Source organism: Anopheles cruzii, chromosome 3, assembly GCF_943734635.1.
Source record: "Anopheles cruzii chromosome 3, idAnoCruzAS_RS32_06, whole genome shotgun sequence".
Classification (NCBI taxonomy): Eukaryota; Metazoa; Arthropoda; class Insecta; order Diptera; family Culicidae; genus Anopheles; species Anopheles cruzii.
Genome location: NC_069145.1, coordinates 44,353,707 through 44,367,631, shown reverse-complemented (window position 1 = coordinate 44,367,631; position 13,925 = coordinate 44,353,707). Strand labels below are relative to the sequence as shown.

The window sequence follows — 13,925 nt, the reverse complement described above, 5'->3', positions numbered from 1 at the left end:
CTTTCCGGCCCTTCTTCCCTGTCCATTGCCTGTTATCCTCGAGTGTGCCTTCCCTGCGGTGTTTGTTATTTTGTGTGATCTACTTTTAAAATATCGTCTCCTTTTGCAGCAGAGCAGCTCTTTCAAAAAATGTGTGTATTCTAATAGTTTGTAGTTTGTTGCATTTTGATTAATTTCTCTTTCTTCCCTTCCTCCCTCTAACCCGTTTGGTGCCTCTCTTTCTGTTTCTCGTTCGCCAGCCTTTCTTGTTTCTCTGTTTCCTTGTTTAGCAGGTGGTTTTTCGGTTCAACACCACGTGGTCCAGAGGAAACCCTACAAAGAAGCGCGCCCCCCCCCAGCACACTGTAGTCCAGCCACAAGTTCCAGGCACGCATCTACTAGACTACTAGACGAGACTTACAGAGAGAGAGAAAGGGAGAAAGAGAGAGTTGGAGAGAAGGCAATAGAGACAGAGAGAGAGCCACCGGGAAGAGAAGCAAGAAATAAAGCGCTAAGCTACAGAGAAACAGAGAAGGTGTTGTTACGGGTCACCTGGAAGTAGTACACTCAGGGAAGTCTCGGGGACTGGCAAGCAGGAACGGAAAACATACTCCTTATTCGTAAAGGGCTTCAATGTACACTTCTATTCGATTCTTCTTTTCAAGTATCGCAAGCTGGGCGCAGTCGATACCGCCGGGTTAGATATTGAGTTTTGCTCCGGGGTGTTGGGGTGGTACGGGATTTGGTAATCATGAGTTCCGTTAAGCTTTTCTATGAGTCCATTATCCATAGTTTGTGAATTTTAATTGGAACCGTTTCTATGTTGTAGTAGATTGGGTTAGTTTGCTTATCCTTCGAAGTGGCCTTTCGCTATAGGTTTTATTATCTGAATCATTTAGAACGCTCATGCTTCTCTGCAACTTTCCATTCTATCGAGGAGAGGGAAGAAATATGGTACGGTTTGTCGAAAGTGCACCGGGAGTGCTGTTCCGGTGCATCCAACACGCACGCTATTCGCAACAACCGCATTACACATCCTCCCACTGGTTTAGTTTTTTGTAGCACTATTTTATAGTATGGTTTTCTTTATTGGTAATATGCAAGTAGCACAGACAGCCGCCGCTTCATGTTTTTGTTGCGCTCCTAACGATTCTATCCGTTTCCGCGTTCTCCGTCCCGCCGCGTTCTCGTTATAGTTTTAATATTCTTATCGGGCAGCTACATCCGCCGCCGAGCGGTCGGTCCTGGCCTGCAAAAACTTTTTAATATGCTATACAGTAATCCGACATGCCTGCTGCTCTGATGATACTGTTTGGCCAGTTGCGGCATCATTCGTTATCAAATAGATTGCTTAAACTAACCTAAACAGAAAAGATGCTAACGAAGAACTGATAATAATTTCTTTTGCCTATTCGTTAGTCATATGCCTTGTATTCTGTCCCATCCACATCGCGGAAACGGCCATCTTCTCGCTAGCACAGCTTAAGAAAGCCTTCCGTTCCGTTGAAGGCGTTTGCACCTCGGAGACTCCAACACGCTTCTTCACGCACAGAACACAATAGTCTGTGTGCTGCTGTCCTTACCCCGTCTATTGTTTGCTGTGGGTAGTATTTTTGTTGGTTTGTTGTTCGCTCGTATAGTAATATTCATGCGTGACCGTCTACATGTTTCATTTTATTCATATATACGCTTTTTGTTTCTTTCTTTTTTAATAACTACAACTGCATTGCCTTTTTACACACAATCTCCCGTAGTACGCAGTTTCATTTTCCTTCAAGCGCTTCCGCATTCCGACCACGCGCATTGTCGCCTTTCATTTTCGCTAGCATAACAAAACAACATAATCTACACTTTTGCTTAAAATAATTCCTATCTTTCTCGTCTCGCTGAGCGCTTACTCGGGACAAAACGGAAGAGAAACCGGGATTTATCGATGTGTCGTCGGAGGGAACGCGCGAAGAATGGAAACGACCAAAACTAAGAGGTTTAAACAGTGACAACAACGTACGGAATAACGGCAATGAAAATTGCGCAAACAATGGGGGCAACACAAAAAAATTATGAGTAACAAAGGAAAATATCGAAACATTCATCAAATCAAACATCCGCCCAGCATCCGAAGCTCGGAATCGCGACAGCGCCATCTATTGACGGGTCGAAGAACGATTGTTGAGTTGGTTCGGTTTTCAACCATTCACCGGAAGTCGTGTTCATCCGTGGTCTACTACAATCTCAGACTGCGATCACTGTGCCAAAAACGGCTAGAACTAGAAAAGCACTGGAGAACCTAGTGGATGCGTGGACAGCTCATTGTGGCTCCAAAGGAAAGGAGGGTAAACTCACGCAGGTTGATCGTGTGGAGAATCGAGTGAGGTAAAAACTGAGGCAGTCAACGGATGCGGGAACAAATTTAAAAACTGAACAAGTATTAACGAACGGAACCGAAAGACAAAAAAAAACGTATATTATCCCTAACACTAAACATATCGACTACTACTACTGTAACGTTTACCGAAATTCGCATTTTCTCCCCTAATAATACACACACGCGCGCGCGTTTCTCTCCCACTGAAGCAACATATCATCTCATCGAGTGTCGTCGGGGTGTGCGGCAGCAGCCGAGGCGTCGGCGTCGACGGCTTTTCGCCGGTGACAGAGACGCGTTTATGACGGTGTTGGCATTTAGAAGTTGGCTCACATATGCGCTCGTACGTGCTGATGAACCGTGGATGCAGTTGTGCATGGCTGTGTGTGTATGTGCGGCGGGTCCGTTTGTGTACATCCGTGGCGCTCCGACTAAAAACAACCTACTTGCGCGCCCGCCCACCCGCGCACGCACACATCCATGCACAAATACTTAGGACACACTCCATAGGAGATGACAACGTTCTCGCATCCGTCTTCTCACGCGCACCGTTGTCACACGCACGCACTGTTGTTGTTGTTCCGGTTGTTGCGATGATCTCAGGCGTGATCACGGTTCTGCGCCGTTTGTGCACCGCAGCATCCTTGCCGTCGTTGGCCATCATCCTTCGGGAGCACTCTGCGGCCGGTCCCCGATCTCACTACGCGGCGCACCTGCACACCTCCTCGTCCTGCTCCGGTTGCTATTTCTCGTCCTCCTGCCGCTGCTTCTGCTGCCACCTGCCCCAAACGTACAACACATCGCCGGCGTCCTGCAGCGTGGTTACAGTATACAGCAGCTCGTGGAACAGCATCTACTGGAACCGCCTTTACTTTTCTGTCGCTGGTCTGCGTGTATAGGAGAGAAAATTCGTTAGCAGTCAGTCAGTGCTCCCCAACCACGCCCGGTCCGGTTCATCCGTGTTTACCCTGGGAGTTTGGCTCGGGTAGATTATCACGCGGCACCAGATGCATCACGGTCGTTTTGCCTAACGGTAGCCCCAGCGCCCCTAACGTCACGTTGCAGTGTAGAAAGCGCCCCTGGTAGATGAGTCTTAAGATTTCCGCCTTCGCCACCGCTTCCGCTTCCCAATCTGTGAAAGACGCAAGAAAAGGGGAGCATAAGAGACAGAAACAAAACGTTCGTTCGACGGTTTCGATTTTAGGTAGTCGCGATTTAAGCGTCCCTTATCTTAACGGGTTCCATGGTGTAATGGTTAGCACTTTGGACTCTGAATCCAACGATCCGAGTTCAAATCTCGGTGGAACCTTCGAATTTTCTTTTATTCTTCTTAGCACAGGATTTGTTTTATGCTCACTCGAGTTGGAAACGCCAGACTTTGCTCACTCTGAGTGAAGCGAACCCTTTTGTTTGCAGCGAACCACACGCACGTGCCTGTTGCTGCGTGGTATGCATACCACCACACTGCGCACTGAGTGACAAGTAGTAGCGAAACAATAACAACAGCAGCAACAGCAGCAACACGTGCGCTATGCAACGTGCCTGCTTCGCCTGCTGCCTGCAGAAACTAATAAATATTGCGCAGTTGAGAGTGGGACCAAAAACTGTACAATAGAAAAACAGTTCAAGCATAAAAAAACTAATGAGCTGCAAAAGACACACGGACACATGCCCGCCCGCCGCTAGGTGGTTTTGTTTTACCCAAGGATGTGTGTCCGGCCGCAGGCTGCACCACCACCACCACACAGAGAAAGAGAAGCCTCTCTTCTAACGCGCTCTTCTACGCCTCTCTGCTTCACCCACCCGTTTTTGATTGTAATTAATGTTGGCAATTAATCACGGCAACGTGCCACACCCACGGGAGAAGGACACCCGTTGGCTCGTCCTGCACTTCCGGGCTCCCGACGAGATTCCGCTGTCTCCAAACCGCTCCCTAATTTTCCGGCGGCAAGGAAATTCCGGCCCAGGCCGGGTCAGTTCGTTGACAGACGGAAACACAACGCAGCTTCGTCCTGCCATTTTTCCTCATTGGGTGGCCGTTTTTTTTTTGTCGCTCAGGGCAAACGCCCACCCCGGAGGTGATGCCTTACAGAAGAGGAAATGGAGGAAAGCAGCCAAAGCAGCCACGGGTGGCGCCCTTCCCGGGCAGTTCGTCCTGCGGTGTGCGGTCCCCGGGTAGGAAGGTTGTAGATTGTTTTCGTATCGAGGAAAAACTTGCACGAAAAAACTTTCCTTTCCTGTCACACACTTTGGTCGCGGCCTGAGTTTCCTGCAATTTTTGCTCCTTGGGGAATAGTTTTGCAGGGACCGAAAAGGCGAGGGGCAAGGCGAACAGAAGGGGACAATTACAAATGGCCGTCGAACGAACATGAAAGTCGAATCGATTCTCAGTTGGACGGACGGACGGACCGGGACGGGGTTAGTGGGTTTGAGGTGGTACGATGGTTAGACACGAGATAGCGTTCCACTCTCTTCCCGGAGGGCTCGCTCTCTCCCGCAGGACGACATCAAAAAACATTTGTCCATTCGAGCGAAAGTGTATTTACTCGCTAAGAAAACTCGTAAATATGGACAACATATTCCGTGGTCCTTCCCTATGCTTTTGCTCGACCATCGACCTGCGCTTCTAGCTTCTGCCGGAAGTCCTGCCATCCGGAACTGCAGCGCAGTAGGTGAATGCTACAGTGAAATCGTCTTTCCGGATCGGCGGAAGATCTTGAGCTGTCTTGCCGCAGATTAGTTGTGGCGGTTCGAATCTCTTCACTCACTTAAAGCTGACATGTTCGGGCGAGCTACAACAGATGTTAGGTAATATGGTAATTATTTTGTCTAGTTAGTTAAGAACGGGCAGGAGCAGTATTATCCATTATCAGCAGGGTGCGATAGCAACAGGGTTCGAGAGAACTGACGTCTGTCGTATTATGGAAACGGCTTAATCAAACGGCAATGAACCACACACAAAGGGGGTATTACAACGAGAGATTGTTACGGCTTCTAATTATGGTTGGCGAACAGAAAGATTTGCGTTTGAGGTTATGGTGCAAGGCTCCAATTGGTATCGGATCCTTTGGGTGAAATTTTACTATTTTTTCGCCAATAGAAAAGGCTGAAAAAATTCACTCAAAACCAGCCACATTTTCGCAGACTCCATTTTTGTTCGGTCATCGTGTTCCGTTTGCAAAATGAAGCACATCGAGACACGAAACAGGGTAGCACCCACGATGTACGGTGAGGTGAGGCCGAGAGCTCTCCCCCACTAGAACACGACTTATGCTCTTTCTCTGCGAGCGACACCATCTTGAGATTCTTGGCAGACCGCACACCACAACCGCCACTCGGTGACAGTTTAGCTCTCCTTAATTCCTTTGCGACTTTTCCTTTTCGCTTCCTTAATTTATTCCTGGCACTTTTACTTTTGCAGGGACCGTAGGTGGCGCGCCCGTGGAAGCCTGAACGGACGCACGGACAGAGCACCGTCCACGAAATGGAGGCTGTAATTGAATTGGCATTGGCATTTCGGGGCAGCAGTGTGTAATCCTACCGGCGGTGAAGGTCTCTGTCTCTCTCTACCTCTCTCTCTGTCAGACACCATATCGTTTATGTCGAAGGAGCACTATATACGGGGACAACCACCAAAGTGGAAACCGAAAATGTTGCCCAAAACCTAGCAGGGTTCTGTGAAACCGAAGATTTGTCTTCATTAGTGTCAAACGGGAGCGCCGGTAATCAATTCCCATGTAATGGAACGTGTGCCAGAAAACCAACAGCCATTTCACGACCGACCAAAGCCCGCGCACCCCCTTCTGAACCGCATTGTTTTACGCCACGGCCACAATTTTCTCCGCTTGTTAGGCAAAGTGTTCTTGCAGCAACGTCCTAATGCGGACCACAGGAAAGCCAAAACATAGGCGCCAACAAAAGCCGAAGTGTATCGATGTTTGCCTCGCGTTCCCATTGGTATGATTTGCCTCGCCGACCAACAACGCGTCATGCGTCATGAGTTTTATTTTTTGTGTTTGAGAAATAGTAAAATGTTCGATTAATCTGAAAGAAAACACCTCGTTTGGCTACGTTGAATGCAACATTTAAATTTCCGAACTGATGTTCGTATTATTTTTATGCAGGATGCGTAATCATGATAGGAGATATTGAAAAGGTTAATAACTCCGTCACTTGTCAGTTGATTTTGATAAATCAGCCAGATTCTGAAACGTTAGTCTATGCCATTTTAGTCATAGATCGATTCATGCTAAAAGAGCGGACTGAAATTGTAGCGCTGTACATTGTTAAAACTGTTCAACTGTTAAAACTGTGAAAACTGTGCGAATTGCTACCGAATTTCTTCTGACTTCTTTAGGGCAATTTGAAGAGGTGTATGCCAGCCAGCCGAAGACCATTGAAGAACTGAAAGCTAGTACCACAGCGGAAATAGCTGCTATTACGCCCGAAATGTTGTCAAATACAATGAAAAATGCCCAAAAAAAGGCCGCTTTTTGTGTGTCTAATGGAGCCGGTCATTTGAACGATATTGTATTCTTTGTGAATTATCAATAAATGGCATTGTATACCCTAAATAAATCTTTTTCATTTGCCAAAATCGACTGAAAAAAAGGCGGAGCATTTAAATATCTCCTGTCGCGATAACGCACCCTGTATGTAATGACTAACAATTCAGTAAATCAGTTAGACATCAACAAAGCATAGCTGAAAATCTCAAAACTAGTTCTTTATTCAGATAGCCCATCAAAAGAACAGATGTCAAAGTATCTTAACGATATAAAAAATAGTATAATCTTGCCAACATGCACGTCCAAAATGATAAAGACGCAATTCAAGTTAATAGACGGAATAAATATGCATGAAAAATGCAAACATGAACATAAAAAGCTTACGAGATAAAATCCAGAGCACATACGGTACATTACTAAAAAAAAATAAAATAAAGGCAAAACATAATTTTAAAAAAATCAAATATCCTTCAAAATTGGAAGATTTCAAAAATTTAGAATATGTGTGTCAAGCAATTAGCCGACTAAAAATTGTCCCAATTTATCAATCGACTCAATTGTCCCAATTAAAGACCGTCTTGAGAAGAAAACGGCCAATACTTTCCGACCGACCTAGTGGGAGCAACCACCAAATTAACTATACCCTCGGTCCCATAAAGGATTGCCAAAGACAGACATAATTCGGTGCTGAGCATAAAAAAGTGGGCACACCTTTAGGGGGAGAGTATTATAATGATTTAAACTTGCGAAAATATCAAACAGAAAACCCGTTACCGAATGGGGGAGCCACCGTACAGAAAGCGATCCTTATGTTCGTTCCGGTTCGATGGGCTGTCCATATATCCTTTTTTTACGTTCTTTTAAGCACCCATTTTGCTTGCAACACACATACGTCGATTTTTCTGCACAATTTTACGACGCATAAGAAGTTGGACCGAAACACGTTGGTGTGTGTGGAGTGCGCGTGAATCGTTTTTTTTTCCTATTTACATACTGACACACAGCCAAGACCCAGAATCTGCAGTTAACGGCCCCGGCAGTAGGGAAAAAAGGATTCTTACTGCAGCAAACACGGTAGGACTTTTTTATGGACACGCGAATTACGACGTTTCGCGATGCTGCTCCCTTTTTTGATGTACCCTTAATCTGAGCAGCAACACATTTTACGCTCTTTCACACTGCTGCTCACATTTTTCATATTTTAATTGGAATTGGACAGAGTGGAGCGCCATACAAACTACAAATGAGCACTTACCATCGGGCCAGTTTTCGAATACTGTGAGTGCTATATCACCGGCCGAGTCCGTTTGACTGAAGAGGAATTCTTTCGTCTTGCCACTGACGAGTATTAGCCTCAGGTTTATCTGTTTTCAGTTTCCAGTGGCCGATGCGATCGTTGCGGGCGAAAGAGAGGGATGAAAATGAATAAATAATATTAGTGAATGGTTCAACACAGTTGACGGATCCACATCTTTCGCCGTCTATTTTGTGACCTGAAAAAAACCACTCCAACATTGCAGACATAAAACTAAGAGTATCTTGCCGTTCTTCGCTAGATCCTACTCAGAAAATTAATTAGAAATAATACATTCAACGGTAAAAATCACTGCGAAATCAGCAAAAATCGTGCAAACCAAAACCCATAAAATAGTCGAACAAAATACGAATCACAATCTATGAATATTGCAGCAGTTCCCGTTCCGAGAGTTGAGGAATATTGTGAACTCTTCTTGATAAATGAACCTGAAAACCAGGGACGCGACGAAAGCGAAGCGATGGATAAAATAATAAGAAGCTGAAAGGCACACACACAACCACACACCGAGCAGCTGATCCCACGCGAAGCAAAATATAAAACGGGGAAACAATATTTGATCATACATAAATAAATTGTAACAAACGGCGGCGAAGCTCGGCCCGATGCGAACCGATATTGTGTTGATGTTGAAACACAGTGTAGGGCGAATAAACAGCAGAAACGCAACCGAACGCCGAATTCCGCTACACCGCAGATTGGCCTTTTCGCCCCCCCGCCCGTCGGTTCGGTTTATCTGCCGCCGCCGGGCGGGCAGGCCAAGCATTTTCTTTGTGGTTTTACAAATGGGCTCACCCAGCGCAGCTGCGGATCGATTGTTTCTTTTTTATTTTGAGTGCGGTGTGTGTGTGTGTTGCTTAATGTGTTCTGTTCGGGACCGCGGTTGCCGCCATCCAGCGCGCCACCAGAGATCAGTGGAGACGACACCACGCACGCCACATGTGAAAATTGGCGTTTGGTCGTCCGATGATTCGATGGTGGAACTTTCGCAAGAATCTTTCATCTTGTGTCCGCCCGCCGGTCGACGCGGGAAAAGGGCATTTATTGGCGCGGGAGGTTTGGGTTGGGCAGTCCAGATGCCAGAGGGAGTCTGTGTGGTTTGCACCGAAACCGAAACCGGCGATGGTGTAATACACGTTGATTTTCTATACATTTTAAAGTAACACACACCGGAAGCCACTGTGGCAATAGGAACCAGCACCCGTGGTGCATAAATTCTCAAATAACCAGACGGTACCTAATGAAAGTCAGCAGGAGACTTGCGGTTGCGACACACCTGCATCAGGAGGGGGGATGAATCTGGTTCCAGAAAACTTTGTAATTCATTGATGCCAATCTGGAAGGCTTTAAAGTAAATCGCCCAACAGCTGGACCTTACACGCACACAGGATCAAGTGTAATGGGACAGTATTGTACAGTTTAAACGATTCCGAAATAAAGTTTTTGGGGAAACAGAAATGGACATTAGAAATCGAATCCGTGTCTTGGCCAGCGATGAGCGTTGTTAACGAGCGCTATGTTAGGAATTGTTTTCTTGTTTCCAATGTCTAGAAAAAGACATAAGCCAAAAGAACGAAAGTGGTTCCGGTATAGCAGCCCCTAGCAAAGGCTTTCTTCACGGTGTCCAGGAAATCGTTAGGCCTCCTCTCTGGTGATATTAGTTTGTTCAGCGAAAACAGTAGCTCACAGTGAGTCTGTCGTCACCGGCAAAAGGATGCTTCTGCTCGTCAAACCTCAAGTGGTGCTGCGGAACAGGGCGATTCAGGGCCAGCTGAGCCAAGCAGTCACGCGACCTAGAAAAGAACCGGGAAGGATAAAACATGGATCCGCGCGAATGTAGAGCATGCAGATTGCGCCGGACAATGATTTGATGACAACGAAAATTTGAAGCATTTTCGAAAGAAGAGTCTTTCTTCTTGCTCTACTTCGTACCACGGTGCCGCCCGGTTCAAGAACACTTTTTTGCTGATTACATCTTAAAGTTAAATGATCGGACGAGAACCAATAAAGAAATATAGCTCGGTGCCTCCAAGGGTTGGCCCCAGTTAAGGAAACTGTAGAATCACTCACAAGGAGTGACGTCGCCGGAGCCGGGCCCAGCAGTCTGGGTAAGGAAATTGGCCATCGATTGGTCGTTGGAAGTGGATGGGGGACAGGATAGCATGATCGTCGTCCGTCGGTCGTCGGTCGTCGGTTTGCATCGTCCGCAAGCATGACGATAAATTTCCTGACCACAAAGAAGCGCGCGTTCGGCACACTCGGTCCTTAGCCCAAGGAGACAAAGACGATGATAATGCTGATGATGATGACGCCATTCGGAAGAGTCCTTGACCGTGAAAACGGAATTGGAATGCCTCATCAGAAAGAGAGCGTGCGGCATGGCCATTGTAGCCGGGGTCCTTCCCTCTCACTCTATCACTTATCGGATGACATCCGAGAACCCACTCTCACCAAGGTCATTTGCCGGGGATGGGATCCAGACGTTTGTTGACGTATGCAAACATTTGACGACCCAAAACGAGCATTATCTAATTTTGCGTCCAGTGATCAGGTTCAGGTGCTGGGGCCGGCTAACCGGAGGGTTTCCGGTTTCAAATCAAAGAACGAAACGATACGGGAACCAACCATAACCGTAGGCAGGCCGTTCAATACTGAGCTGAGATCATGATTAATTATTACGCGTTGACCGATGTCAAAGTGGAGAAAGGAAAACTTAAAAGGCCGACAAAGGTTCTACAGACGGGTGGAACAATTTTCGTGACACATCATACCTCGGTTGTTTTATTCTGAAAGGAACGTAGCGTTAGCGGCCAACGGATGGCTCAACGGAATCTCAAGACTTACCTGCAATCGCAATCTCAGAGCGTAACCACCTAGGTCTTGACTTCAGGGGGTCAAGAAGCAGAAGAGGCGAGCTGGCATTTTCTATCCAAACTAGTACGCCCTTTCGAATGTCCAAGACGCCCTTGGACTCGTGAGAGGCGTGTGGTTTGTTGCAAGGTGTTCCCGCGTTTGTTGGCCAAATTAGGAACGGAAGAGAGAAAGAAAAACGGAAGGGCTTTTAGCGGCCCACGGTACGGAGACGGCTCCGCTTGGAAACGGGAGTGGCTCCAGTTCCGACCGACCGAATGGCACCCCGGAATGACCCTACACAACATCAGGACTGTATCTTCCTTCGACCCCCAAAAAGGGCAGGCGTTTGAACCGAGAGCGAAAAACATACTTCAGGAGACTCCTTCACACATCCCTTTTTGCTCTCTCCCCGTACGGGTGTATAACGTTCGTGTTGATAAATAGTTTGAATGGTGACAACGTTCGTGACAGACAGTGCGCGAGCGAGTGTGACAGATGTGACAACAATCGTGACAGAACGTTCCGCGGTGCGGCGCGACACAGGAACGGCCAAGGAACGGCAACGGCCGAACGGCAGGAGTACCTTTTCCGAATTTTAACCACCGGCTTGAACGCGGACATGGCAGCGGCCGAGATGCTTTTCGGGTTGGTCGGTCGCAGCAGCGGCACCAGATAGCTGGCCGTGGTCGGTACCATCGTCGGGAAGTGGCCGATACTGTGGCCGAACGAAAATGGCTGCAGACAGGACAGCTTGAAGCCAAAGTTGGCCGCAGCAACGGCAGCCGCCGAGCTCGACATGATGGGCGCCCCGGCCACACTGACGGCCGAGTGTCCGGCGGACACCATGGCGGCGGCTGCCACCGAAGCGGCCATCGCCGAAGGGCTCGGTGCCCCGGTCGGAACGGAGCACGACGGTGGTGCACCTGCGACGCTCCCTGCGACGCTGACCATCGGCCTTTCGGGCGGTACACCGATGCTGGCCACCCCGCTGGTGCTGCTGCTGACCGTGGACAGGAGATGGGGAATGTGAGCGAACGGGCTGGTGCTGCTGCTGCAACTGTCCGTGTTGTAGACGGTTTCGGCGATCGGCTGGCTGTCGGAGTATTCCTTCTTGGGGACTACCACCACCGGCGAAGAAGCGGCCGTCGATGTGGCCGCCGCCACCGCCGGAAGCAGTGTCGGTTGCAGTATCGGCCGTGGTTCGGCCATCGTCGGTGTTGGGACCAGTGGCATCAGCGGCTTCTCGGGCGTTGCCGAAGGTCCGGAGGAGCCCACCGAGAGGGCGCTGCTACCGCTGCTGCTACTGGAGGCCGCCAGCGGCACCGACGGGTGCGGTGCAGCCCCACTGTACTTGCGTGCCGTGGACAGAATGTAGCGCTTCCGGGTGCCCCCATTGAACATGGCCTTCACGTCCTCCCAGGCGTACACGATCTTCTCCGGCGGGTTACCCTGCAGTTTCAGGTGACGGCGCCACGAGTTGAAGTTGGCCGCGTCCGGCTGCACGTACTTGTCGTGCGGCGTCAGGCGGTGCGAGTGAAAGATGAATTTGTTCGGCGAAAAGAACAGACTGCAGTACGAACACTTGATGCACTTGGCCCGGGACGAGTTGTAGCGGGCCGGCGAGAACGAGCCGGTGCAGCCCCAGGCGCACTCGTGGAACACGCTGAAGGCGAACCCTTCCGGAAGCGCCGGTTGCGTGCACTCGCCGAAGAACGACTTGCAGAGCCGCTCGGCTTCACGGCGCGTGATCATACCGCAGCGCCGCGACGAAGCCGGCATGGCACCGGCCCGGCGCAGGATCTCCAGCTGGACCGGGGTGCACTGGATGCAGGTGATACCGAGCGCCACCCGGCGGTTGTGGATCTCGTTGTAGCTGAAGTCTTTCAGCAGTGTGCTGGATATCTGCGCCAGACACAGTCGCTCCTGGTGCTCCACGAACAGCGAGATGATCGGCTGACCGTAGATGTACACCGTCCGGATCTAGAGGGGAACATTGTCGAAGCGTGTGTGTGATCGGTTATGAGCTAGATTTTGGTACGGGACCATAGGAGCAATCCCTGGACCCTTTGGAATTATTTCACTATCACTAATTCAACCCCCGACGTGGCAAACACAATGTTACAGAAAGCAACAGATATTCACATTGGTGCGCAGACCCCAAGACCGCTCGGCAAGAACAAGAGTTCCACAAAGGAATTAGATTGACCATCGCAAAAAGACATCCCCAAGGGATGTAGTTCTCGTAACCAAATCGCCTCCAAGTCACGGAGGCTGTTACGAACCGGGTTACGAAACAGCGCCAAGCGCGCCAAAGTAGTTCAAAACCCGTAGCCTCCAAAAACCAGTCCACAGAACCTATTCTGTCTCTATTCCGTGACGGAAGAATCAAAGACCAAAACCAAAGCTGAGAACCGCACAAGTGGCGGCCCGCAGCTCAGGCTCGGACATCGGACAAAGGCCCCCCCTCAGAAACATCAACAATGGCAGTCTGTTGCTCTTGTGAGATTCCCACAAGCAATGGGTAGCGGCAGCGCGACGGATATGGTGTAATTTGAGCTGCTGCTGCTGTCGAGGAGGATTGCGCTTGTATCGGATTTTTAGTTTCCTCCCAACGCGACGAGAAGGATGGTCGGGGGGCGGCACACCACCCGTAGCCATTGAGTCCACCAGCAGCAGCTAGGTTTGAACGGAAACTCGACATAAACCACTAAATACTGTAATAACGAATTATTTATTGAGCGCTCCGCCGCTCCATTGTGGCCCGTCGGTTATTCGTCCAGCGACAGGCGGTTCTCGCACCACATGGCCGACCGGTCTAGGTCCGCGCGGTCTTGGCTCTCCTAGTGGATGTGAAGTAATTTAGTTGCGCTGTCCGCCGCCACCGCCACCGTCGTCGGGGTTCCAA

At 49.1% G+C, this 13,925-nt stretch overlaps 1 protein-coding gene and 1 non-coding gene across 3 annotated transcripts in view; one reads left to right on the top strand and one right to left on the bottom strand.

Moving 5' to 3' along the window:
• Window positions 1-2,193: 2,193 nt before the first annotated feature.
• LOC128275133 (ubiquitin-like protein 3) overlaps window positions 2,194-13,925 on the bottom strand; it is a 60,457-nt gene continuing 48,725 nt past the window's right edge. For both annotated transcript variants that reach the window (XM_053013533.1, XM_053013532.1), the window contains exons 3-5: window positions 8,108-8,216; window positions 3,312-3,476; window positions 2,194-3,231 (exon numbers count right to left, since the gene is read on the bottom strand). In XM_053013533.1, coding sequence (XP_052869493.1) covers window positions 3,167-3,231; window positions 3,312-3,476; window positions 8,108-8,216 — 339 coding nt within the window. In that variant the 3' untranslated portion in view covers window positions 2,194-3,166. The remainder of the gene's footprint in view (window positions 3,232-3,311; window positions 3,477-8,107; window positions 8,217-13,925) is intronic.
• Trnaq-cug (transfer RNA glutamine (anticodon CUG)) lies at window positions 3,582-3,653 on the top strand. Its single transcript has one exon. It is a non-coding gene; the product is annotated as a tRNA-Gln (tRNA).